The sequence below is a fragment of the Molothrus aeneus genome, chromosome 2, assembly GCF_037042795.1.
Source record: "Molothrus aeneus isolate 106 chromosome 2, BPBGC_Maene_1.0, whole genome shotgun sequence".
NCBI classification, from domain to species: domain Eukaryota; kingdom Metazoa; phylum Chordata; class Aves; order Passeriformes; family Icteridae; genus Molothrus; species Molothrus aeneus.
Genome location: NC_089647.1, coordinates 46,348,607 through 46,376,190, shown reverse-complemented (window position 1 = coordinate 46,376,190; position 27,584 = coordinate 46,348,607). Strand labels below are relative to the sequence as shown.

Below are 27,584 nucleotides of genomic sequence, written 5' to 3'. Positions count from 1 at the left end.
TTTAGGTTATGAAGTCCCAGCCTTCTTGTTTTTCTTTCTTCAGTCCACATTGTTTATGATTTTGGGCCTGAGATTTGGATCAGTTGTCCTTGGTCCCAAGTTAGGAAAGGAAATTGTTTTGTCTACCTACTCTGTGAAGAGAGCTTACAATCCCTTAATATGTAGCGCATAACTACACACTAAAGCAGTACAGAATCTGAAAAATATAAAAGCTAAAACCTAAGGCATCACAGGTATAGCTGAAAACACCTCAAAACCACACCAGAGAAAATTAATACAAACAAGCATGAAAGAGTGTCTCAAGTGAGGCTAAGGTGAGGCCTCACATGGTTGGGATATGCAGCAACTTTAGAAAGGCTTAGCTTAATGATAAAGTGTGACTCTATGATAAACAATCCTACTACCATCATCTTCCTCTGTGGAGAGGAAAAGCCTGTGCCCTGAAGCAGCACCCCTTTTAACACCCACTGGTACCAGCACACTCACAGAACAAGGATCCACCCAAGGGAAAGACACCATGGCCAACCAACCAAACCCTTGGTCCTGCTGAAACAGGGAAGGGGAATATCCTTGGCTGGTAATGTGCAAACCATCTACTGAAAACCAGGAGGACAAGGCTCATGAGGAGGCAGAGGGACAGGCTGCAGGCGACAGCGAGTTCGGGAGAGCAAGGGCACTGCCACCATGGCTGGTGACTGCATCCAGTTTGTGAAAGGTGACAGGCCATGGTGGGCATGGGCCATTCAGAAAGTAGAGAAGGTGACTGCTAAGGGACTAGAAAGTTAAACTCAGTAGAGAAATCAAACAAAAATTAACAGCAGGATGACTCAGGAAAACTTGACTAAAAATTTTATCAGCACTGGCATCTACCAGAAGAGCACCTGATTTCCAGGAAGAGAGGAAAGAGATGAGACCTGCAACCCCCCTCAGTGCAGTTCACAGGACTTCTGGTTAGAGTTGCTGCCCCAGAGAGAGAGGACAGGCTGACCACTATTAACTGGCATTAGGGTAACTCAGGCAGATTCCCAGGCCCCTCTTCCCTCCTCTACCCTACACTCGACTGGCAACAAGTGACTGCTGAACAGAGCAGTTTTCACGTGGTGCCGCAGCACAGAGCCATTGAAATGCAGAGTGACTCAGAAAGGCAACAGCTTAAGACAAGCTGCTGAGACATCTCAGAACAGTGGCCCTCAGCTCTAATCTCCAAATCACTCTGCACATAACCCCTTGACAAGAGAAAAGCACAGAACTCTACCCTACTTTGGCTAATCAGATAAATTCTCTATTTATCTGCAGCAGTAGGAATAATCTCCAAGAGACTACTATATTTAGCTAAGATTCTTAGTGGCAACTTGTCTTCTTAGGTAGCTGGAAAGCTCAGCCCAGCACAAACCTGAGAGTACTTTCCTCTTGTAGGAGTGCACATCTATGTCACCCACAGATGAGAACACATTGCTCCAGAGAAACCTACACAGACTTGACAGCACATGAAAAGAGATTGTTTGCCTGTTAGTAGAGAAAGCGAGATTTGAAATTCCATCTCCCTGCTTTATATCTAAAGGATTTCTTTTCTTAGGGTTCTTGTTCTTTCTCTTCATCTTTTTAACGAAAGATGGGCAATTGGGAACCCATAGTCCTTCAGGAGTAGCCTAACTTATTTTAAAGTCCAAGGAAACTGAGAATAATGTTCAGTGATAAGCTAAAATCTCTCATCACTGTTCTGGAGCAGACACCTGAGCCTGAGGGATTCCAGCAAGGACCATAATTTATTTTTATTCCCCTTGTATCACCCTCAGTGTTTTAGTACCTGAATGCAGATCTGCCTCAATATGCTAAAAATCCTTGGACTTGAGTTCATGTATGTATGGACTCACTCTTAGGAATGCTTCAAACTCAGAAGTAAAAATCCACACCCCCACAGGGCAAGCACTTTTCCCCAAAGCAGACTACAGCAGGCTGAATTTCTGTGTGGTTTTTCAGAAGGAAAAAACATGTAATATCACCTTAAAGAAAACTCACTGTAAAAAACCTTCTCTGGATAAGCTGTTCTAATATTTATTTTACTTCTTGGCTAGGAACTAATACCTCAGCTCAAAATTTAATTTGTACAACTTCAGCTTCCAGCCATAGGATTCTAATGAAGTCTTCATTATTATCAGATTTACACTCAGTTCAGTTCACAGTGAGATTTTAAGCATTTTTAGAAATTACATCTTTGCCGTACCTTTAGGTATGTTGTTTCAAGGGGAAAAGAACACATCATTATTAAAACAATGCCCGACACAAGAGAAAGAACATAGATGAAAAATACATCAAGCACCAATGTCCTAAGGAGACATCTCCCTTCCTCCCAACTCCATCTGCATACTGCAAATGAGCTCAATTTGGAGCTTGTACTCAACACCATGCACCCCCTATTGTAATAAAGGTGTTTTTCTTCTCCGTTCATCTTAGTAAAGAGAAATCTCAAATACCCCAAAATCCAGTTCAGTTTAGTTCCATGAAAATTCTTTAAAATTCAAAGGGCAACCACAAAAGCTATAGAAGCAGCGTGCTGAGTGACCATCAGTCCTAACTCCAACCGAGCTACAACAAAAGTTGTACAGTTATAAATGCTTTAGTAAGAGAACCTTTGAACCAAAAAATTTCAAGCTTGCATATTCAGTTTCAATGTAGAATTGGTGTCTAAGAATTCTGGTCTAAATTATTTGAATTAAGTTCAAATCAAAAAGTGGAAAATTTGAGAGAAGTAAGAACTGAGAGCCAAAGAGACTGGGGTTTTCAGTTGAACAGAATAAAGATTGATTTATTTTCCCAAGAAACAACCGTGTCTAAGATGCATAAACAAATCTGTTTAATTTACAATTAACCTACTAAATTATACAATTGGTTTATGTAAGTTCTTCCCAGTAGGATGAAAAGCCTCTCCTGTCTTTAATCTGATTACAATTAAAAGATTAAATTTAAAGTATTTTTCTAGTAGGCCTACTTGGGTTTGCATTTTAAAGTACTGTGCTGGGTGTCACAAACCTACAAACACAACTTCTTATTAAAAAAGTGGGCAAGAAGATTTGCTGATGTAACTTGTATTTTCTGCCTTGCTCCCTCTGGAAGCAAAGCTGGCATTTAACGCATTTCACTGGAAAAAAAAATCCCTAAAGCTACCTGTAGAGAAATTCATACCTGCTTAGACCAGCCAGGAACTTGGAGCTAGAATCCAGGCTGCAAAAGAACCAAGTATGGATGTTAGCAGGAGCAGCAGTACCTCAAGGGAATCTGGTTTTGTAGACTCCATCCTTCATCCCAGGAACATCATGCCTTGGGATCAGAGGTAGCATTTGGAAGTCTTACGTTTTCCCTTCTGTTATTGGTAAGTTAAAATAAAGATTAACAGCAAAATCTTACTAATCTAAGGAAAGAAACACAGGCTCAAAAGTGAGATTTTATTCATATTTGTTACTTATGCACAACCCGAAGTATGATAAAACTGATAAAAACAGCCTAGAATAGTGTTTACATCACTAAATTCAATTCACATTTTGTCCATAAAATACCAAAAGGAAAATTGACAACATTGCAGGTTCAGAAAAACAGGTTGGCTACTATGACTGAAAAATCTACACTATCTTCACTGGTCACAACTGATTGCTTGTTTAATGCTTATTATTTAAAATAAGCACAAATTACAAAATTTCAGACACACCCAACTTCTGTGCTCATAAAATATATCTTCTGTCATATCAAATTTCAATAGATTGGAAAGAATTTTCTGCTGAGACATTTAATTTCAGCATGTATCAAAAGAACATCGAGAGTGCTCTCACCACCTATGCAGTGATGTAACACTGAGGTCCCAGTTGCACCTTCAGCTACCTCTCCAAAGAATCATTTTGCAGGCCACTGTGCAAGCACACTGTGATGGTAAGGACAAGCCATGTCCCACACAGTGATGAAAGCCACCATCAGGCTACAGCCTAAATTCTGTCCTCCCTGGTGGACACACAGACCTCAGACTCCAGGACACAAAATAAAGCACACTTCAGCTCTGCATTTTAAGGCAAAGACAAAACCAGCTCCAACTGGGACAGAGATCACCAAGTACCTTCAGCTGCCCCTGGTTTACAAGAGCTGTGGTTGCTCACCACTATGCAGAGATTGGTCATACTTTGTGTGATAAATTTTAACACCAGCCCTGAGGCAGCATGTTATCCCTCTACCATAAAGGCAGCCACCACAGATTGCAAAATCATATGCAGATTAAACAGCAATGCAGTAGCCAACAGTTTGCATGCAAACATCATGTTAGACTGTTACATTCTCAGGACTAAAACTGTTAATGGTGTAAACCCAGGTTAGATAATCACCTTCCATTTCTCTTTTTATTTTACATACTTCTTTTAACAGATGGGGGTGCCTCACAGAACAAAGGAGGTTTACCAAATGTTAGACCTGGAATTACAGAGACTTCTGTTACAAAGATTAAAACTGTAATCTGGTAAGGAAAGAAACCTTCCCCTGCTATGAATAAAATTTAAAAGCCTCATTAGGCAGAGCAGCAGCCTGACTCTTGGTCCAGAAAAAAACCCAAAAAAACAAAAACAAAAAACCCAAAACAAAACAAACCATTTTAATACTGTACGGCTGACAAAAAATGGAAAACAAGGAAAACAAAGACATTCAAAGCAGGCTTTATGGCAGCAACTATGCCTAGGAAAGGACCAAGAAATTGAGTGTATATGTAAATATGGCACAGTACCTCAACAGCCATCAAAACTGCTCTAACTGCCCTTGTTTTATCCATGGGATGTACTGGGAAAGAAATACATTCAAAGTAAGAGTTCTGAGTCAATGTGCTACACAACTACACGCATACAAATCAACAACAACAGAACTTATTTACACACGTTTATACCTACAGGCATAAAGACCAAGTTTAATACTTGTGAAATGTATCTGATTGCTAGATCCAGACTCTTCCAATCTTTAGCAATAACAGTAGCATTTCTGCACTGCAACAGCCACAGAGTTTCCATCAGGACTATCCTGCATCCAGTTGATCTTATATTAAGACTGGAAAGTTCTATAGGTATTTTCATTTCCATTTATAACACAGACATGCATCTGCTACCCAGTAGAGACCCTCCCAACACTCTTCCCAACAAGCAGCCGGCAACTGAGAGCTGGTACTGTTACAGACATATCTGTCTGCTCACCAAATGTTCTTTTTGGATCGTGTGGGGTCATTCTTCAAAGTATACATTTCAACATCTGCTACATTTTTAAGATAAAAAGGAAGATAGTATAAAATCAATTCTGTATGCATAAAAACTTAAGCCCGGAAGTGGTTAAAAATAGACTAAGGTGGGCATAATTAGTACCTAATAAAAAAAGTTAAAAGTTACATTTATGGAACTCAACACTTCACTCAGCCATACAGTTAGCTGCCCTCAAAGACTAACAACCAGACCAATTCACAAGTATCTAAGTTGCTTACATAATTAAAAGAATAAGATGTAAAGTCAAAAAAATATATTTTATCCCTTCAAGAACAGGAAAGTAAAATAAAATGCTGGTTCTGTAACAGTGCAACAACTGCATCATATTTTGCACGCAGCACAAGAGTTGCTACATTTAGTGGCACTTAAGTATTATGCAGTAAATACTGAAAGTAAGACAAGTTTCTGATCTGCATAAGCATAATCACATCATTATTACCAGAGTTGCTAAGCTACAGCATTCTGAATAATACCAATTCAATTTTAGCACTTCCCTCACTAGCCTAAATACATGTCAAAGTCCTGCTTTACATCTTGCTAACAAAGCAATCACTGAAGCCAAGTATTTAATGCAGTTGCCAGCAGGCTTGGGGCCATGTTCAGTCTGACCAATCATTCTCATCAAACTCGGAGTCGTCGTCGGAGTCGCTGTACTCCACGGCGATGCGCCGCGACAGGATGGTGGCCACGTCATTGCCAACGGGCTCGCGCTTCGCCTCCTGCTCACGCTGCTCCTGCACCTTCTTCAGCTGAATTCCTGCAGAGACAATCACCCTCAGGCAAAGCTTTCCAGGCAAGAGATTTCGTATTTGACACTGTTGTTGGTGAGTTTGTTTTATCTTAGAAAATACTCAGGAAAAAAAGCAAGCAAGCATTGAGAGAAGAGAGCCTCCTTGAGCAAGGAAGAGGGAAAGACAAAAAAGGCAGCTGGGAAATAATTCTCAGAGACTGAATACTTCCGGACTTCTAAAACTGTCAACAATATGTTGAAGATAAATATTCAAGACTGTACAGGTCATTTTGATCTGTATTTGGAAATACTGTTAGACTACAGCTCCATATTGTAAGTGAGGTCAGGAAGAGCTGTAAGTCACTGGTTAAAAAAATCAGTGGGCCGAAGCCTGGTGTTGGGTAATTCAGTTCTTCTGAACAGAAGCAAAAATCCATTACACATACTGGCACTTCACATAATGAACAACAAGTGCTGTGTTCATTAGATTATGTCCACACAAACACTAGAACACGCTTGACAAAGCTGTGCAGTTTTAGGTGCTAGAAAATGCTCCAACCTCATGGCTGACAAATGTCAGAACAGGTGTGTGGTACCTGTGGTTAATGAAATCTTCCCAGCTGGGAAAAGAAGCCATAAACTCATTTCAGTGGAAAACACTGTGCTCCCACTGACAAAAAAGGAGTACCTAAAACCCAGTGTGCACTTACCCATCCTGATGGCAGCCAGCAGATCGCTCCGTGCATCGCTCATCGGTGCCTGCTTTGCCTCCGACGCCGGAGGTACATGCATGGGGGAGGAAGAGAGGGATGCACCTGCAGCAGGAGGGCCTGGAGGGGGAGGAGGTGGGCCGGGAGGAGGAGGAGCAGTGACAACAAGCCCACCAGCAGGAGGAGGATGAGTAGCTGCATATGTAGAGCCAGTCACCAGTCCGGAATGGGAAGGTGGCACGGGAAGCTGAAGAGGACTAACAAATGCAGTTTGTGCTGAAGGAATCATAGGAGGGGGAGGAGGAGGGGGAGGACCTGTAGGATTGTAATAATCCACCATCTGAGCTGGGAGCATCCTATATAAAACAGAACAAAAACATTTAATGCATTCAAAGTTAGAACTTACAAAATTATCACCCTTTAAACTGCACTCATCCAACCTCACATAAAACAAAAAACAAAAGCAATTTAAACTGGTGACTTAATTATGCAAGTGATTATACAGGTAAGAATTGTCAAATATTGCTGATATATAGAGATTTAAGACAAATATTGAAGTTAAAAGCAATGTCCTTTCAGCACTCTACAAATTGAGCTTCTTTATCTTAGTTCTCCTGCCCATTTAAGTACGAAGCTGCATTTCTTATTAAACATCTACTCTGTGGGACTGCAAAGTGCAAAGTCATTGAAGAAGAAGGGACCAAGAAAACTGCAGACTACACCCTTCAATTCCATAGAAGGTCAAGAGGTAACAGAGGACACAGACATGGAGAACAAGGGAAAGAACGAAAGGAAAGATTTACCCAAAGGTAAATGTATGTCATGTGCTTCTTCAGTCAAATTTATCAGTTTAAATACCATTTAATTAAATTGATACATTTGATCGATTTTTTAAATAAGAGGTACAGGGAAGAGCTCATTTCTTTGTTAAAATGTCATTGAAAGAAACCTTAATCAGAAAAAAATAGAGAATTTATAAGAGTTGTGAAGTAGGTAAAGAACTAGGTACAGGAGACAGGAACTGAAGCAAAGAGACTGATGACATTGAGTGACACATGCCAGTGTATGACAACTGCAACATCCCAGTTGTCATCCCAACATGGACCTGAGGGCTAAGCACAGTGATGTCTTACACACTGGAAACAACAGAGAAAGGAGGGACTGCTCCAGCCTGCCCTAACTGAGTCATCTGCAGCACAATAGCCATGAATCAGGCAAGGGCTATCCCAGGATGCATCAAGCAAGGATGACAAACCTTGGCTTGCATAGTAAAAAACAACACAGGCAAGAATGACTACAACTTCCTGGGGTTACAACTTGAAAGTTTAAGCTATTTACACAAAAGAACAGACACAGAGACACAGACGTATTAGAAAACAGATGTTTTCTTCCTACAGGAGAACCAGAACTCTGGAGCAAGCCTTCCTTCAGAATGCATTCAGGCAAAATATCTACACAGGCATTTGATAAATCTCTGTCTTGAATTAAAAAGTGGCATTCCTCCTGTGGCAGTATGGAATTTGTGTCTGAGGAGACCCCTCCCAATTCCATTGCAAGCTTCTCTAAAAAGGCCTTTCAGGGATTTCAGGGATGCAATAAACACTGCCAGATTAATCACAATCAACAATACTCTTTCTGCACATTTCCTGAAGTTTAACATCTTATCCAAATTATCCTGTAACTACTTTCCACTTTAGAGGAAAATTATCCCTTCTTCAATATTATTTTAGGCACCCTTAATATTTTACAATCATACTGACTTCACCAATATACACTTCATTTAATACAAACGTGGTTATTTCTGCTTTCACTATTTCTTGACTTAAATTCAGTTCATACATAGAAATTATACCAATTTTCTTCTGTCCTCCCCAAGGAGGTAACTAATATATTTGGGGTCTTTTTCTTTGATGTATTACACGTTACGATGGTTACGGAAAACATGCATTCCTCTGGTTTTGCCAAGAATCCACTAGAGTAAATCAGACTTACCCATATTCTGCTGGTACCACAGGTACTGAGCTGTGCTGGCCATCTGAAGGCTGGGGTGGAGGTGGAGGTGGTTGCTGAGGTCTGTTTAAAGTGGCATGTCGTACAGTGGTGGAGGGCGGTCTGTATTCATGCTCGTGGCTTTGGGATGCTGCCATGTACTGTGGACCATCTCCTGCTCCATAGGAAGGCATTGCTATCTGCTGATGGAGGGAATGATTCGGAGTAGCAGGATAAGAATAATCTGTAACATCGGATGCATGGGACCTAAAATTAAAGTAAATTGATGCAGAAGAACAGATTATGTGAGTGCAACAGGGCATTACCTAAATAACTGACAAAACAAGCAAAAAAGAACACAATCAGCGTTATTTGTCTTGCAAGAGGATTCCCCGATTTATCAGTTATCACTCCCTTTAAGTCCACAGAAAGCACAAGAATTTTAGTAGCCATAATGAAGCTTATGGTTTTTGTCAATGATTTTGACAGTCCCTTGTTTGAAATGGCAATACTTACCAGCCTGCCTCAAGTTAACAGTGGCAGCAGAAAAAGAAAAGCAATACTACAAGCACTTGCAATTATGCAGAAGAACATACTTTACTGATGCAGAGAAAACCAATTTTGAAAGTTAGAAAACGCTTTCTATTTTGTTTGCACAATTAATTTTGTTGGAAAGGCTTAAAGAAACTGGGAAATGTAAGTATTAGTTGAGCAGAGAGTTCATAAAGATACAAAGTCTAGGATGTTCTGTCAAATAAGCCCAAGAGAGGGAGCAAAAGGATCTTTTCATCCCATTACTGTGAAGACTTGTTTTAGTAATGAACAATGGTGCAGCCTGGCTTTTAGTGAACACAGTGAACTGATGCACTTATCTGTGAGACTGGAAGCAAGGTAAGCAACAAAAAGCCAGGGCTTTGAGCAAAACAAAATAACAAACCCTTTGGGCATTTTGTCCTCTTTCATGCTTCCTGCCTGTTCCATTTTCTTTGCGTCACTCATGAACTCAATGCCCATTTTCCTTCTCTCCCACTCTTCTTTTCTTGTTCTTACTTTTCTCACATTAATTTGCTGGTTTCTGTTTGGATTCAGCTTGTGTTTCTCTCTCTAAAGTACAATAAGTATAACAAATACATTGTAAATTGCCACAGTCCAAACACCGGGATGTCAACATTTAATGTTTAAGTCTTACAAGTACCAAATGAGAAGATATGTGACCAATTTTTTTTACTTTAGCACTAGGAAAAAAAAAGACAGTATAACCAAATACACTTATTTGGGATCTGACTTACAGAACACTGCTCATGCAGTAGGTGGCAGCTTAAAAATGTCTCTCAAACCACTACATATTTCTATATGTATGGATTTTTTATAGCTTAAGACTACTCCAAGGTGAAAAAATAGAAAGCCCTCTCTCCATCTCACATTCTCAGAATTAATGCTCCATGGATGTAAAATAGATTTCAGGATTCAATCTCAGATGTTTGATTCACTGAAATGTAAAATAGTCCTTAATTTATAAAATATAAAAGCCATACATAAGTACAAGGTATCTGTCACACAAACAACATCAAAACAGATGCATCCTACAATTTCTACTTTAAAAAATCCCACAGATTGCAAATACCACATATCTGCAAACAACCAAATACATGTTGACATTGCTGGGAGATAAAAACAAATAACTTCAATATGATAATTTAAACTCAGGAATCCTGGAAGCAAGGTGTTAAATCTGAAAAAAAAATACTCAAAAGGTATGAAACAGAAGTTCTGATGAAAAAATCCACAGCTTTTGCTAGATCAACCTATGTAAAGCTTTGTCAGTCTGCAGTGTTTCATTAAAACTAACAGGAGACAAAGTTTTGCATCAGAAACTGTAAAATAAAACAAAACAAACAACAGTTTTTAGACAGTGAGGGAGTCTGAATACGTAACTGAAAGACCAATAGCAATATCAAATACTATGTTTCCATTACAAGTTCATTCCTTTTCACAAAGACCACAACATTGCAAAGTTCTGAGGAGATAATTTTCTTTTAAATTAATCTCCATTGGAAAATGGACTAAAGGTATCATTCCACACTCTTGCAGTGGTAGCTGCCTCCTCAACCTAGCCATTCACCAATTTAAACACTTTTTCCAGTGGACCCTATTTATTTCAATGCTTATTGCTTGTACTTAATCACAACAGACAAAGGAAATAAAGTAAGTGGGAAAATCCTCTGGTGAGACCAGCTTGTGCAAAAACTAAAACTTAATTGCACATCAGGTAACTCCCACTGAGCTCAAAAAGAATCTCAGTCAATGAAGATGAATTCTGCTGTGTTATCTCTAAGCAGAAATTTTTGTTATTTCAAGCAGTAACATCTCATCTGATTTTGTAGCTTGGTTTTTAGACTAATATAACATCAAAAAGCTGAACTCTTCTCCCACCGAAGTATTCCTTCCAGGCAAAAGTATTCTTGACTGAGTAGATCACAGAAAAATATTTATTATGCTACCAGCAGGGCACCAAACAACAGACTAGACACTAAGGAAGAGCTACTGACATTTTCTAGTAGAGGCTTAAATGCTTTGTAACTACAGCTGCTGAAGATGAAATACAAAGCATACAGCAAACACTTCTTTCTCTGCAGTACATAGCATTAAGATGACAAAATGCTCATGTGAAGCTGAGGAAGAAAAAAATCATTACAGAATCCATTATGTCATTTACGCTTAAAAGTAAATTTGAAAAGAATGTTTTAAACATGCATTGTATGTTTTGTCTAACTCTTCCCATCCTGTAAAAACACCTAATTCTACTCAGTATTGCTGAACATACAACTGTGGTATAACAAACAGCTTTGCTGTAAACAGACCTAGTATCTGGGGACAGTGATCCTTCGGAAGATGCTCCATGGTACACACTTTGAGACAACCTGTTGTCAGGTCTAAGCTCTTTGTCATATGCCATCATATTCCACTCCTGGCGTCTGTTCCTGGCTTTTCTAACCTTTTTCACCTCACGGGTGGTGCCATCTATACGCTTTTGCTCCTAATGTCCAAACAAAAGAAATAAAGCATGCAAAGAGAGAGAAAAAAGGAAAGGAAAAAAGCTGGTTAAAATGCAGTTAGAGTGCATGAAAATAAGACCAGATTTACAGATGAAGCCAAGTCTTCAAAAAATTCCTCTGCACTAAAATAACCTCATTAGTAGCAGGACTTTTGATCTGTAAGGATGCATGCACTACTGTAATATCAATCTCCTGGTTTTCCTAATACAGAAATGGGACCAATTTTAAAACCCAGAAAGTTAAACTTCTTCTGACATCACTTCTGGTCTTTTATTTACACCACCCTGAAGCACTTGTAATTTTCATCTCCCAAAAATCAAATTTCTGAGAATGTAAAATAAGCTCAGGGCTATTCTGGTTATTCATTATGGTCACAATGAACTGGGCCAGGGGAAGTATGGAGAAACTGGACACACTTTCCTATTCCATAGGCTATGTGAAATGATTTTTGTTTGTTTTAACTTCCTCTGCCTTCTTAGATCTAATTAACTACCAAAATTCCTCCTAGCTTCTTCTCACCATTGATATAAAAATGAATTACACTAATTCTCTCTGCAGTGAGTCAGCAGTACTCAGGCCAGCAGTATATTACAGCTTGATAGGTTCATGACAAATTTGGCTGCTTTTATCTTTCAATAAATATCACATCAGGCTCAACCAATGTCAGTGTTTATTATACCTATTTATCTTTACCTCACTGATAGCAAGATTTCCTAATATTGGGACCTAATGCTGTCACACCTTGGAAATGTTGTACTCACCTACTTCTGACTACTCAGTATGAATATAAAACTCATACTGGTGCTTCTGCACAAAAAATGAACAAGATTGCTCAATTCAGACAGAGAAGGGTCTGCTACTCCTTTTCTCAGTATTCATGAGAGCATAGGGGTCTTTTTTTCAATCAGCTCTAGATCCTACATCTTAGAATACATGGTGTTAGGCTTTTGGCTGCTAGAAAAATAGTTTCTCAGAAAATAATTATATTGCTGTACTGAGAATGCAGTCAGTGAGTTATATTGAGAGAAGAGCTTGGTTAAATTCTGGTAGGCAAGCCTTTTACTGGGGAATCTAGATCCACAAAATAAGGGATAATAGTTGGAAAGCCAGTTTAACAAAAAGCCCATCACAGATGAACACAGGTTTTTTTACTCCAACTGTCAAACAGCACTGAGTAAATAATTCTGAAATAATGTGTTTGGCATTACATAACTAACAAAAAACTAACAAATGGCTTCCTTGTCCTTGTTTTGGATCTCTTGCTCATTCATGCATATTTGCATGAGGGACCTGCTGACTCTCCTACCATTCAGAATGTCAGAAAAGACTTCTTGAAGTTCAACACCCAAATGTTTTGACAACTCCTGCTTATTTCTACAGTAAACAGATTTTTGGTCTGATTTATGTTTAATAACAACAATCATTTTGGTTCTTAATCAGTTCTCCCAAAATATTTTTCCTCCACAAACTTTTTCGAATCACACCCTTTTTATGTCTGATAACCACTTTTTCACATCAAATTCTGCCAACAGAGGATTTGGAGAAGAAAGGACACAGATTTAGTCACGCTTTATTTTAAATATATATAGTTTTGCTAATTGCCATGGTTGAATATATGCTTATTAAAAGCTTTTCATCTGTCTTTTTCAATTATTTGCTGTAAATATTTTGGGATTTTTAATTTTCGACTTTTATCCTCATTCCTGAGTCATGTTATATTTCAGAAGAAAGATCAAGTAAGCATTTTCACTGAAAACACTCTGTTTTATCTTCTTTCAGAACAGCAATTTGTCATCTGGGGGTCACAACTATATATCTCTTGCAAGATTCTAAGTAAAATAAATATTCACCTTTTGACCAATATATGATGCTACTAGGAAGACAATCATTTTGATACAATTCCTGCACAATCATGAGTGCTTACATGGCTGCTTACAGTTACTGCTTATTATTTAGAAATTTAGTTTTAAAGAGATCAGCTTTTTTAATGAAAAACAAAAGTTTATAAAAAGTTTTTAAAACTTTAAAAAGTTTAAAAAATGTTTATACATGTGGATGCATAAACAACAAAAAATAAGCACAAAGCTTAGCTGGTTTTAATTGGACCAGATTTCAGCTGGACAGGTTGTTCCAGATCAGCCTCTGTAAGCGTGCTAATGAATAAATACACTTGAATCATTTTTACTCAAGCAGTACTAAACCCTACTGGTAGTGATATTTTGGTTAAATATTATATCAATACATCTCTAAAACATTTAATGTCTTCCAAAACAGGGAGGCAGCCCTATTGCTAGCAGCTGACAAAGCTGCATGTACCTCTAAGAGTAGTTTTAAGTTGTTTCAGTAGCAGTTTCAGTCCCTTGACAATGGTGACAGCTCTAGCTTTACAACCGAGGGCAAAGATGACAGAGTTGTAGGGAAGCTAAAGACTTTCTAGATAATTACAGCTGGAAATATTTCTCAGAAAATTAAAGCAATATTAAGAGGAGTTACTTTTTTTTTTTAATTAGCTGTAATAGAAGCTGTGGCAGACAAGTGGGTGCTGTAGATTAGGCCAGAAAACAAGTCATTCATGTTGGCAGCAAATTATTTCAGCGAACACAAAACATATTAGAGCCTTCAAACAGGGTTGAGTTAATTGTAAGTTTGATATTTGCATCAAGAATTAGCAAATTATATTTCAAGCATTTAAATAAAGAATTAAGAGCTAGTAATAAAAAGCAGCTTCAGCAAGTATTTGCAATACTTTCAAAAAACTGGAAGCACAAGCCTAGAGTATTTTCCTCACCACAAATTCATAAAATCCTATCAAAACACAAGTCATCAGGAATGATTTCTGAAATACAAGCTTTCCAAATTTAGAATTTTTTACTTGCTTGAATAGCTAATTATTCCCAGATAAAAAGCCAGCACAATAAAGAGGAAATTCTGACAGTTTATCCTTTGTTTAGTCACAACTGCCCTACCTACAGCCATTCAATTTAGAATACCACTGGTACATACCAAGTCAAAACTACACTGAACTCTCAGACACTGATCTACAGAAAGTAAAAAAAAATAGACTACACAGATTTTAAACTTAAAGAATTAAAATTACATTTTTCTTCAGAAAAAGTTTGCCTGAAAGAGTCAAATCAGAGGAAGCCTGTCAGATATTTTCAATTAAACTGTATACAGAAACAAAAAGCATGATATTTGAGGGAAGAAAATTAAACAGCTTATGAACCTCCTGCTGCAACAGCGTGAGCACTTAGGGCAAATTATCAAAATAATACTGAAAAACTGATTCTCTGGTGCAGGAACTACTCTCAGATTTCACTGAGCACCTAAAAAATTGAGGCTAAAAATTAGCTGTATTTGGTCAGCTGAGTAGGATGGCATTTAGGTGTCTACCTTGTACTTTGTTAATCAGTAAACATTTATTTCACCTGCACAGTTTCTCAACAACTATCAAGTTTTGTGCTTCTGTAGAGCACAAACTGAGCAAAGAATTCTCATTTAACAGATCGAAAATTTAAGTTCAGCTATCAAATTGTTAATAAATGCTCTGGATTCATTCCTGGTTACTGCTACCATAAGGACAAGAATAAAAGAAAAAGGACATTTGGTTCAGCAACCTGTGGAACAAGGTGTACCTGGGACACATCTCACCCAAATCATCCTGCTCATGACACAGATCATGAAATGCATGAAAATCATCTTCTGGAAAGCTAAACCTGAGATTTCTTCCCATCACAAACTGAACTTTATCCATGCAGACTCAAGTCTATGCTGCTTTCTTAGTTGGACTTGGCATATATTTAATCAAATCAAATAGTACTTCAGCTTGAATTTATCAAGGGGTATTTCTGTGATGTATGGCTATAATAGTACATGATTGGAATTGAGTATATTTGCATTTGTAGACTGTAATAAGACAATTAAAATCTACAGAAAATATACCATGGATGGAAATAAGCAGGATGTGTTGCCTAAGTTGAAGTCTAAAATAACTTATAAATATATAAAGTAGTTTTGTAGAAATTGTTCTATAGGAATAAAGAAATGCTCAAGTGATTTTTTAAATTCTTATAAAGGCATCTGTATTTTTTCCTGTAAAATCAGAATGGAAAAAATGGGACACTGGAATGGAAAACATTCTAATGCCAACTCCTTTCCTCCCCCATTACAGTCTTTCTCTGGAGCATAACAGGGGCATTTTTCTGGGTACCAATAAACAGATATTGGCAAAGGATTCAAAACAGCATCTTGGAAGATAACCACAGCCCTCCTAAAATTCAATTTGCTGCCTTCTTAAAATAGACAGGATAAGCTATAAAAATGGAATGTACTGAATCTAAGCCACACAAGAGGAACAATCTTCCCAGGCACACAAACTAAGTATGACCTGGGAATCTTTATGCCTGGAAAACTGCACATAAAATTGCAATACACAAACATGCTACTATGTTTCTGCTTTTACCTTTTGTCTCCTCTTTTCTTTTCGCTTATCTTCGGTATCCTGTAACATTTTTTCTTTCCAAAGATCAAAAAAATAGGAAGGATCGGTGTAGAACTTCAATCCATCTTTCTTATCATCCCTGGAAAAGCAGCAGAAGGAAAGATAAAAATACATGAAGTAGTGTGCTTTAAATCCAAAAAATTTACCTTTGATGATCATCCGAGCCTCAAGCTGATCAATATCAACCTTTACTAACTGGAGGTCCATAAACATATACCACCACTGTCTGCAGCAGCAGCAAAAACACATCCCTTGGTCATAAATCCTACACATTCACATTCCAGTGAAAACTTCTTATCTTAAAAATAAAATACACTGCAAATGCTGTGCTATACCATTCTTTAAAAAGAAATAAATTATTTATTGCAGATTGAGTTTTATCAATCTTGAAAAATCAAATCTCAATAGTCACTATAGCTTTTCCCCTCTGCTATAATTATTTTTTGCATAAGATTAGGAAATAAAGGGTAAAGTACAAGAAGGTAAACAATCAATACTTCCTTACCTATAAGGTGAAAGAATATTCAGAGGTGGTGGTTTGTCACTTTGATTATAAATATCAGCCACCGGGTTTGGAATGCTATTCTTTGAAACTACCTGCTGGTCTTGAACTGTTGAGCTCTTGAATGCTTTTTTCATGTTGATGTCCTGTAAGGATACTGTTAGAAACAGATATACATTTACCACAGGTCTGAAAGGAATGAAAGTGGATACACAACATCCTTTTTCCACTAATTATTTGAAATATTTTCAGCATGTTAACACAAAGACAGGTTTTTCCTCAGTGGATAATCCTGATAACTAGGCACAAAGGCACGTAAGAATTCCCATAATAAAACAGATGTAAGTCTCACTTAGTCCAGAACATCACTTAAAATAAGGGGACCGTGGACTGTATCTTGGAAGATGATGCAAGAATGCTGTCACATGCAGATGTACAACCATTTCCCCTTTTTATAAGCTTTATCCTGGAGTTCTAACAGCAGAAAGACTGGCTTCAAGACTGAAACACAAGGTATGGTATTCCTCTGACACAGTGTGTTTTATAATTGTATATGCTATCTATACACATATTCCAGCCCATTCTAAGTATAATTAAATTACAGCTGCAACAACCTCCTATGAGAGACAGAGTTCCTCTCATTTTACTCTCTTTCAACTCTTATGTCTTCCCATGTAACTAAACACTCCTTGCTCTTATGTTTTGCTTATGTCTCTAAAGAGAGAAATACTTGCACTCTCATACTTTCATTTTATCTTTTCACATACACAGCTCTGGGGAAAATAACACCAGGCTTTTCATTCTTTCTTTTCAAATGATAGGTTGAAGTTGGTTTTAATTGTTCCTGTCACTTTTATCAAGGCTTTCTTTCACTCTTAATACAAGTTTTCATGAAATGCAGCAATCACTGTTAAAGAAGATCCCGTTAAAGGCCAATCACAATTTAAAAGTGACAGTAAGCTCTTGATATCATCTTCTACCCCTCAGCACCCTGAAATACCGGTTTTAGACTGCAGTGGAAGAGGATGAAACCTTCACTAGGTTGTCTACAATGACACTGACCACGTCTGGATTCAATCCAAGTGCTTTATAAGAGGGTAAGCTGTAGGACTTTGTGCAAACAAAATGTACCGGCTTAGTCCCCTTTTATTGCCATTGATATTTCATGTAATACTTCTTGCCCATTCATCCAATTTATTGAACCTCAAGGACTAACTGTGAGAAATTTCACAAGGCAAATGAACAGTAATGGCCAAAAATGTAGTATACTGATGACCTGAAAAAAGACCAAGGGATGAAATTTTACACTGTTACTGTCTGTCATGATGGACACCAAATCCCGCTCAGACTTCTCTGCCCAACTATTTTTGTTATCTGTGCTGAGGTCTTGCTTCTCACTCCAAAAATTACCTAGTTTCTTCTGTAACTTCTACTATAGCAAAAAATTAAAAATTTATACAATGCAAATGTATAGCATTTGCAAATAGCAAAAAATTAAAAATAGAATATTTCATGTCTAATACTCGTTCCCCCATTCACATCATCTGAAGTATCAAACCATCATTTCTAAAATTACTTTTTATTTAAATGTGCCTGTAAGTAAAAGGTTTTTCAGACAGATTTTTTAGATGCATATATCTGAATTGTTTCATTCTTGTTTGATGGAAGACACTCAAAAGAACCAAAAAAACCCCACTGTTTTTCTGGAGATTTTTAGAATAAGTTATTTATATATTTTTGAAAACTTTACTGCCATTATTTTAAAATGTTTTTTCAACTGTAGTTTTTTATATATAAAATATTTTTATATACATTGTATTAGTTATATCTAAGAATATGAGAAATCACTGATGCAATCAAATCTGAAGGGCTTTTTAAAACAACCTTGCAACTGACATTTTGCTTAAATGCTGAAGCTATCCAGAAACATACTATTTCTGACAGTACAATGAATTATTATAAAGACTTCAACTCCTACAGTGAAACAGCTAATAAAATTTACTACTGACACTAAGGTGACAGCAGTTTGTATATACACCTTATTAATATGAAACATGATTAGGAATGCAAGAGTAAGTAACAACTGCTGTCAATTTAAAATAAACACTGATTAAATTCTCAGTCCATACACTAGTTTCCCCTTCCAAAAGATTGCTTTTAATTATCCTCCAAACTCTGAAAACTAGCTGGGTGCTACTGCATAACACTAATGAGACATTAATGAGGCATTAAAAAAAAAAAAGGGGGGGGGGAGGGGAACCAAACCAGCAAAACCAAGATGAGAACTGCCATTTCCAAAAGTACAGTATATTAATATAATCTAGTTTGCTCATAGTACCAACACAATATGCCTCAAAAACTAACCTGAATAGTGATCTCATAGGAGGTCAGTTTATGTTCCCAGATAGCTGTTGACTCCTAAGACAGTAAAATGCAGGTGCTTGTACCAAAAAATCAGAGTGGTTTGGTTTGGAGAGTATCTTACAGATTATCTCATTCCAATCCCCCTACCATGGACAAGGACACCTTTCACTTAACCAGGTCTCTTTAGAGATAGACTATCACAGTTGCCAAGAGAAGCTGTGGACGCCCTAACAGTTCATATGTTCCAAAACCATAAAACAACAACGCATAATAATTTCCAGACAGTAACCAGCTAAAACCAGTAAACCAGCTAAAAAAGGAAGGCTAAATACTACACCATTACACTATTAAATATCAACACTACAATTTAATATTGGCACTAATAATTGGCACTATAAATATGTAAGCTACAAAAATCTGAATGGCACATGAAATATATAAGCCATATAAATAGCACTATTAAATATATCACAAGTAGCATTAACTACTACTGAGTAAATATTACACGACTGTACTGATATAAAAAGCTTTTTACATTTTAGTAAATGTCAGGAATCATCTAAACAGGAAGTACAGGCATTAGCTGGCTCAGACATGTAGCATGGAGGCCAAGATGCACGTTAACAGCCTTTAAAGCTAGACAGAGAAATGCTTTATCTACCCAAATAAGCTCATAAGCGGGAAATATTTTTAAAGGAAATACAGTTTCTAGTGAGTAGAACCCCTTAAAGATTTTCACCTGGTTGATCCAAACACAGTGCCTTGTTTAAATACAGAGTATTATAAGATCTTTGATGATCACAGAACAGACTAATGTACTAATGTAGTTTGTGATTATCCTACTATGAAATTGATAGGGACACCCAGTCCAAACGTTTTCTGACTTACCCCCAGTAAGGTCTATATTTATTCATTTACGATTTACTACACTCATGAACTCAAAGTTTTCCTCATGAAAAAGGTAGCTTAATGGCTCCATTACTACAGGGGCTTCTTGACTCAAGAATACTTTCACTTGCTCTGCTAAAGTGATTATTCCCAGCTTGCCTTACTGAGACAACAAGATGAAATATCGTTACAGGATTACTTTGAAAAGACAGAGGTTATTGTGCAATTAAATACTGTGCTCTTGTCAACATCACTTCTGGCTCAATGCTTTCAGGCAATTACCTACCCTCTTCCACTGTTGAATCCAGCTGGGTGACTTTGACAGCAAGGCGATCAATTCTGTCTTGGAGGGAATTTGCTCTGATGTAGAAGCTGTTGGCCTCATTAAACAATTCACCAAATATGTCTTCAGCATGTTTGCCTGTGTAAGAAAATAGACAAGGAAATCCCTTTGCTAGTGGCTTACAAAACACAAGACAAATGGCTTCAATATCATGAAGTATAATAAAACACAGTAGCTGTAGGATTAGAACAGCGCAGTTTGTCATTCAGCAAAATTCAGGGTAACAGATTTGTACAAAAAAGTCAAAATATACCATAAATTCTGCCTGAAGTCTATTCTTCTGGACATCCTGGTTAGCAGTCTTCTTAAAAACACAGGGAGACTTACAAATTCTAATCCTTATGTAGCTGAGCTAGTGCCAACTGACAGACAACTGAGCATTAAAACCTGTCACTGTGATGAAAAGGCCTGAAGTTACTGCAGTCAATAAAAGCTTCTGAAGTAGATCTTGAAATTAAAATCCTGCAATTCATAGTAGCACAGGCCAACATCAAAATTAAAACAGCGTTAAACAGATAAAAACAGCAGCCCACTTACCTCTACAAATGCCGACTGCAAACGTTGCTGTCCCTGGAGTCATTTTAGAGAGGGTCAGAGGCCACTGACCACATTTACCCATGGCCACACTGGACTTGGTGCACAACCTTTTCAGCTTCCCTTTCACCTGCTCTACATTCTCAGTCACTCTGACAGTGGACAATGCAGTGCAGATCACCAAATCACAGAATCAATTTGGTTGGAAAAGACCTCTGAGATCACTGAGTCCAACCAATGCTCAAACACTATCACATCAACTAGACCATGACACCAAGTGCAACATCCAGTCTTTCCTTAAACACCTCCAAGGGATGGTGACTCCATAATCTCCTGAGCAGCCCATTCCAATTTCTAATCACACTTTCTGTGAAGAAATTCCTCCTCATGTCCAACCTAAACCTCTTCTGAAGCAGCTTAAGACTTTGTCCTCTCATCCTGTCACCTGGGAGAAGAGGGCAACCCCCACCTGCCAACGCCCTCCTTTCAGGCACTTGTAGAGAGCATTAAGGTCCCCCCCAGCCTCTTTTTCTCCAAGTGAAACACTCCCAGCTCCCTCAGCTGCTCCTCCGACTTGTGCTCCAGACCCTTAACCATCTTTGTTGTTCTTCCCTGAATCCACTCCAGCACCTCAATGTCCTTCCTGAATTGAGGGGCCCAGAACTGGATACCATACTCAAAGTGTGGCCTCACCAGTGCCTAGTACAGATTTGCAGCCTCAGGCCCTTCCCTGAAAGTGCTACAGTGGACAGAAGGTGCCACATGATAAACCAAATCCCTCCCTGATGGGATGGGATGATCATTGTGCATGGCCATTCCTCTCGCAGTCCTCTCATAGGACTAGGCATAGTCATCCAGTTTGACTCTCTTTGTGCCCCACTCCACAACTCTCATCCACTGCAGATCATTGGTTCCGGATCCCCAATTTAATAGCTGGCCTGCCCCAGAACTTCCCCTACAAATTTCAGATTCCACCCAAACTCATTGCTCCCACTCACTGAACTGATGGTCCCACCTACCCAGATACTGATATTTCATTTAAGATGTCTCCCTCTACAATTTCTGCAGCCCAAACCCCTCAAGAAATCCTTGTAGAAAGAAAAGTCCTGCCTCCTGCACTTAACCATGCTTTTCAAACAAAAACAAACTTTAAAACCCTGCTTCTGAATTAAGTTCATCTTGATACAACCTGCATCAAGAAGAGTCTGAAGAGCAGAAATGGAAGGGGGCAAAGCAAAACTAATTAGTTGGAAGAATATGGAATATGAATTAACCACCTAAATGACAGAGACTTCCAAAGCAGCCATTATTGACATTTTAAGTTGGTCCAATAATCAACCTTAATACTTCACAAAGAAAAGTAAAAATACAATGAAAATTTCAGTTAAGATCCCATTCTGTGAGCATCTGGAGATAACAACTCAGTGTAAAAAAATGGCAACACTTAGGAAGTCAACAGGACAATCTGGCCTCTTCTTGGTCACTTACCTGGGAGGAGAGAGGAAACAACAAGTAGACCAAAACATTATCTGAAAACACTGTGAATCACAAGAAAAAAAGTGATTGCCACTGAATGAAGGACTTTACCAGTAATAGTTTTCATTACTATGTGTAAGATCCGCCAATAACTAACCCAAAATGTAAAGATATGTCAGTGTATGCAAGCTCTGCTTAATATATATATATGTGGAAGGTGGATAGGAAAGGTATGCTATCTACCTGCTCCTAATCTCCTCTCCCTCCAAAACAGAAGTCACACACAACCACAGAACAGTTGAAGTTCAAAATCATCTGGTCCAATTCCCAGCTCAGAGCACAATGAGACAGGACTCTGACCAGCTGGGTTTTGAACACTTGCAAGGATGGAGGCTCCACAACTCCTCTGGGCTACCCATGCCAGTGTTCAACTGCTGCACACTAAAAGTGTTCTCTAAGTGTTCCCAGCATCTAGTTGAAATTTACTTATAATCCCCACTTGATTTAGTTGCTCCAAATGAAGATGTTATTCCAAGCTATGGAAAAAAATAAGCTTTTCAAATCTTCAGTTAAATAAAGCAGTTATTATATTCTTCAGCCACCAGTATTCAGAGCTCAATCAATTTTAATAGATGTTAGTTTATATTAATATATTGAAATCAGCCTGCTGAGAGAGGACTGCCACATCCTAGGATTAAACATATTACCCCAGAGAAGTCAAGGAGATGGATATTTGTCAGTTATCTTTCAGAAGACGAAGTGGGAGCATACTTCTTTCAATACTTGATTTTTTTTCAACACTTGCTAGCCCAGAACTTGTGAAAGACAGACTGTCAATCTCCTGTCTGTGGAAACAGTGACATTGCAAAGCAGTATTGGACATGCTGTTGTGATTAACATGATGCAGTAAGTTTTAGAAATAAAATAATATTTCATGTGTTTTCTACATTGCCATTGTTTAAATTAGATCTTCAATAAAACAGAAACAAACTGGTAAAAAGCATGTGTCTGTCAATTTGAGACCTGACCTAGGCACTGTAAGAATAATTTAAAAACAATAGGTGTTGCCCAACATGTGGCCAACCTATACATTAATTTAAAAATCCATCTAAGAAATTATGCAGTCTTTCCTATTGACGTTCCCTCCAATGACAGAACACAGTGATTCTACCCACCCATTTGAAACTGCATTAACTAGAAACATTAGATTCATACTTTACCCTCCTCTTTTTTTAAAGGTGCAAAAGTGGTAGGCTGTTACTGACTAGGTCTTGATTCCCATCTCCTTTTTCACAGTACCTCTAGCATGATACTTAATGGCAAAAAAAAGCAACCTTTCCAACCCAGCTGGTTCAGCGGTACTATAGAGATGTAGTGTGCTCAGGCCTGCATGAAAACTAGTGAAATTGAGCCAGTGGCCAATCTACCCAAGAAAATACTAGGAGGCAAGTTGGTGAATGTTGTTCTCTGCATGAAAAATGTCTTCCAAGTCTCCACAGATTACACTTCCTCCATGCTACTTAGAGATACAGGCTGCAATAGTTCCCTGTCCTTCCCCTCCAGAAGATTCTCTCTACCCAAATGGAGGTGAATCCCCTAGACAAGATTCTGCCTTACATAAAAGTGCAGTTTCATAGAGAATGCTGCTCACTCTGCCTGTGCTCTGAGCCAGCTGGTTGGAAACGAACCCAAATCTGAAAACATAATACAGAAAAAGCTCTCCTGAGAGTACCTTCCCTTTGGATAGGAACTTGTTCACATCTCCCAAAAAGAGCAGAGGCAGAAGCACGCCAAGTTTGTATGCAACAGTACAAACCTGCCAGCTTCTAAAATCCACATTGAAATCACAGTGCAACATTATAAAACCAGTGTTAGTGCAAGATAGACCTGAATTTGCTTGCTCTATGCCACAAGCTCTGAGAACACCAACCAGCTCTGATGCAGTCAGCAGGACATACTACTTCAGCTCCAGGACAACATTTTTCTGTGATCATTTCCTTGCTCCCAGTTGGCTCAAAAGACAGGCAAAGGAAATGCTGTCTGCAGAAGAACCCTCTGCAAACGTGACGTATTTCAGACTGTGCATGAGAATGGTGGTACATTTCACTTATTAAATACCACATATTCATCTGTTAAGACTAAGGACACATCATTTATTTGCATAGATCTTTAACTTGACACTACCAGAACTTTAGGGGCTGTCGACAAAGACTTCAGATGACCTAGAAATTCGCTAAGGGAAAACTGCCAGATATGAATATAAGTAGCAGTTCCTCAGCAACAATCATAAGTGGATCTAAATACATTGTATAAACAGATTAGCCCCAAGACCAAATCTGGATAAATGAAAGCTGTACGCATTCCTAGCAAGTCAGACAAGTAAAAAAGTGCATTATCACACTTGGACAATCCAAGCACAACACCAAAATGAGGTCTTGTCATTCAAAATGAGGTCTCCTTCAGTATAATTAGAACATTAGCCATTCTCACCTTTCTGAAACTTAAGGATGGCACTACTAAGCAACTGTCTGAGAAAACAGAAGATGAAACTCAATAACAATGCAAACACAAAGTAACTCTAAATAACATTAGACACTAAATCGTCAGCTGCTGTTCAAGAAAGATCAGAGGATCACTTGCAAGCTTATCTGAAAATAATCATTCAACACTTAGCAACAAGGAAATTCTACAAATTCCTAGGGCAATAATGATAAAACAGAAGTCTGTTTTGAATATGATCTGAAGTCCTCAACACTCCACCTTAAAAAAACCACAACATACCCTAACCTTACATATCCAAAGCAAAAATCCAAAACAGTGATCAGAAATACAAAATGGTTTCTGTTCAAAAAGATCACTTACAGATCAGGACACTTCAACCTGGAAAAGATATCACCAGGAGAACAGGATAAAGACTTAACAAAATCACAAATTATTATGGAAATGCACAAGATGAAAGCACCTTTCATTATCTTTCATCACACTAGAATGAGAAGGTATCAAAAGGAAGAAACAGGTCAACTTCCATTGTGGCACATTCTGCCAAAGGTCATTGATGAAGAAGAAGGTGCAGGCCCTATTTCAACAAATCTAAGCAATACTACAGATGATAGTTTTACAAATGCTCATTACATAGGATGATTTAGATGGACCTCCAGCTCAGAAAAATCCCTAAATCCCTGACTACTGCAAAGAGGAAATGCTGTGTCTCCTGTCCTCTTTCTCTAAGCAAAGGCTTTTTCCTATCATCATGAACTGAACACCAGTGGGCCCCTGAGCTCCATACAGATTCTCAGTTTGAAAACCACGTCCATTTACAAAGAGAAGCAACTGATGAAGCAGTAATTTCTTTTCTAGGAGCAGCGTTATCAGCACAAACAACAGCTGCTGATTGTTAAAGACTGTCTGAAAAACATCTCTTATCCCTTTCATCAAAAATATTGTTCATCTTGCAAACACTCCAGTCATGCTTCTAGAATTGCTAGTGGTGGTGTCACCTGACAGGTGTGGTGTGTAGGCTACTCCGTACAGAGCTGATGGTAGCCTGCCTCAACAGTAGCCTGCTCAGCAAATAGCATCCTTTCAATGCGCCTAATTTCATTCATATGAATTGAGCACACACATATAAAAGAGAAGGCTTAAGAAATACTAGCACACTACGAAAAACTAAAATTTCAGTCAAATGTGTCCTTTGATGCCAAGAGGCAGAAGAGTTTGCTGGCTTAATCCTGTAGAACTCAAGTGCTGGTCTTGTTTCTTGCACTAATTTCTCTGACCTTAGAAAATTTTCTGGTCCTCTATGGTCCAGTCTTTTGGTTGGGGATTTTCTTGGTAGTGGCTTTTTTTTCCTGCTTGTTTGGTTTTTTGTTAATTTGTTTTTTGGAGTGGGGTTTGGGGGTGGAGGGAGGGTTGGGTTTTTTAATACACTTCAAAATATAGAAGAGCATAAAGGCAATTATTATTATAGCATATTATTACAATACATAAATGGTAATGTCCCATACCATACTTTTGCAATTTAAAACAATCCATCTCAAAGCTTTTCATCATTAATCAAATACTTGCAGGAAGTTACAGATACTTACTTAAGCTGCTTAGCTGGCGTATGATAGCAGCAAGGGTGCTATTTGTTACACATTCCAGTTCACTTGTAATTCCCTCTGGCAGAGCTCCTCGGCAGAGATGCCGTGGTTCAATGTTCCTTTTCACCAAAGGCATGGCTCACAATCTGGAATTTACAAACAAATACATATGACATTTACAAAAATGAAATTAAGAGCTCTGAATCAGTGTAACACACATTCAGGCTTTTTTTCTCCAAAAAGTACTTTACCTTTCTTCTTAAAGCCTTGCTTCAGCCTTCCCACTGTAAGACACTGTACAATTCCACTGCAGTTGTCCACTCCTGCCAGAATATGACAGGAGCATGCAGAGCAGCAGAGAGTAAAGGCAATATAGGTAATGTAGACTTTTTGCCTTAGATTTGGTGTAAGATTTACTGTATGCACAGACTTGTGCTGCAGTTCCAGAATCACTGGACTTGAGTGCACATTTGCATTTAGAAAAAACTGGCAGTCCCCACAGGAGTGGCAGGAAAGGTCACTGTCTGGAGCAGGCTGGCATCCTGTCTTGGCAAGCTGGCCACCAACAGACCAAGCAAGCACTACAGCCCCCAGTGACGTCAGACACCGACCTACCCCAGCCCTGACAGTTTCCAGCAAAAATGATAAATTCATCTGGCACATAAGGGCAAGTGCCTCTCAGAATTAGGCTGCATGAGGAAGAAGATGGTTTTCCACAGGGGGAGCTACATGGCATTCTGAATGAGATAAGGGCATTCACTGAACAGCTTTTGGGAACATGCCAGATGCAGGAAGACATTTATCTGAGAAAACTAAGGTTGTCAGAATTGGCTTTCTTAGAAAAATGAAATAAATGAGGACGGCATCTTCATTCCAGCCCAGACCAAGGGGAGGGTCCAGGACATTGTGTTATTTGATACCATCCCACATCATTGCCAGGGACAGAGAAGAGGGATTCCTCTCTCATTTCCAAGAAGCAGTGCATTTCTCTACAGTCAGGAACAACCTGGCTTCTGTCAAGTCAGGCTCTACATTTTTTGAGCATTTTTGCACACGAATCATTCTCTCTTTTTATATGCTTATTAATATTGTTGCTGCTAGTTTGTTTTCACATCTCATTGCTGTTTCCAGCA

General features: G+C 38.4%; 1 protein-coding gene across 2 annotated transcripts in view; it reads right to left on the bottom strand.

The window, feature by feature from the left end:
• Positions 1-3,429: 3,429 nt before the first annotated feature.
• WASF3 (WASP family member 3) overlaps positions 3,430-27,584 on the bottom strand; it is a 65,942-nt gene continuing 41,787 nt past the window's right edge. The window contains exons 3-10 of one of the 2 annotated variants that reach the window (XM_066544850.1): positions 26,455-26,597; positions 20,303-20,437; positions 16,768-16,921; positions 16,224-16,341; positions 11,567-11,742; positions 8,709-8,972; positions 6,717-7,072; positions 3,430-6,033 (exon numbers count right to left, since the gene is read on the bottom strand). In XM_066544850.1, the coding sequence (XP_066400947.1) occupies positions 5,876-6,033; positions 6,717-7,072; positions 8,709-8,972; positions 11,567-11,742; positions 16,224-16,341; positions 16,768-16,921; positions 20,303-20,437; positions 26,455-26,587 (1,494 nt within the window). In that variant the 5' untranslated portion in view covers positions 26,588-26,597 and the 3' untranslated portion in view covers positions 3,430-5,875. Of the gene's footprint in view, positions 6,034-6,716; positions 7,073-8,708; positions 8,973-9,642; positions 9,810-11,566; positions 11,743-16,223; positions 16,342-16,767; positions 16,922-20,302; positions 20,438-26,454; positions 26,598-27,584 lie in introns of both variants that reach the window. The other variant, XM_066544851.1, reaches the window with a different exon arrangement.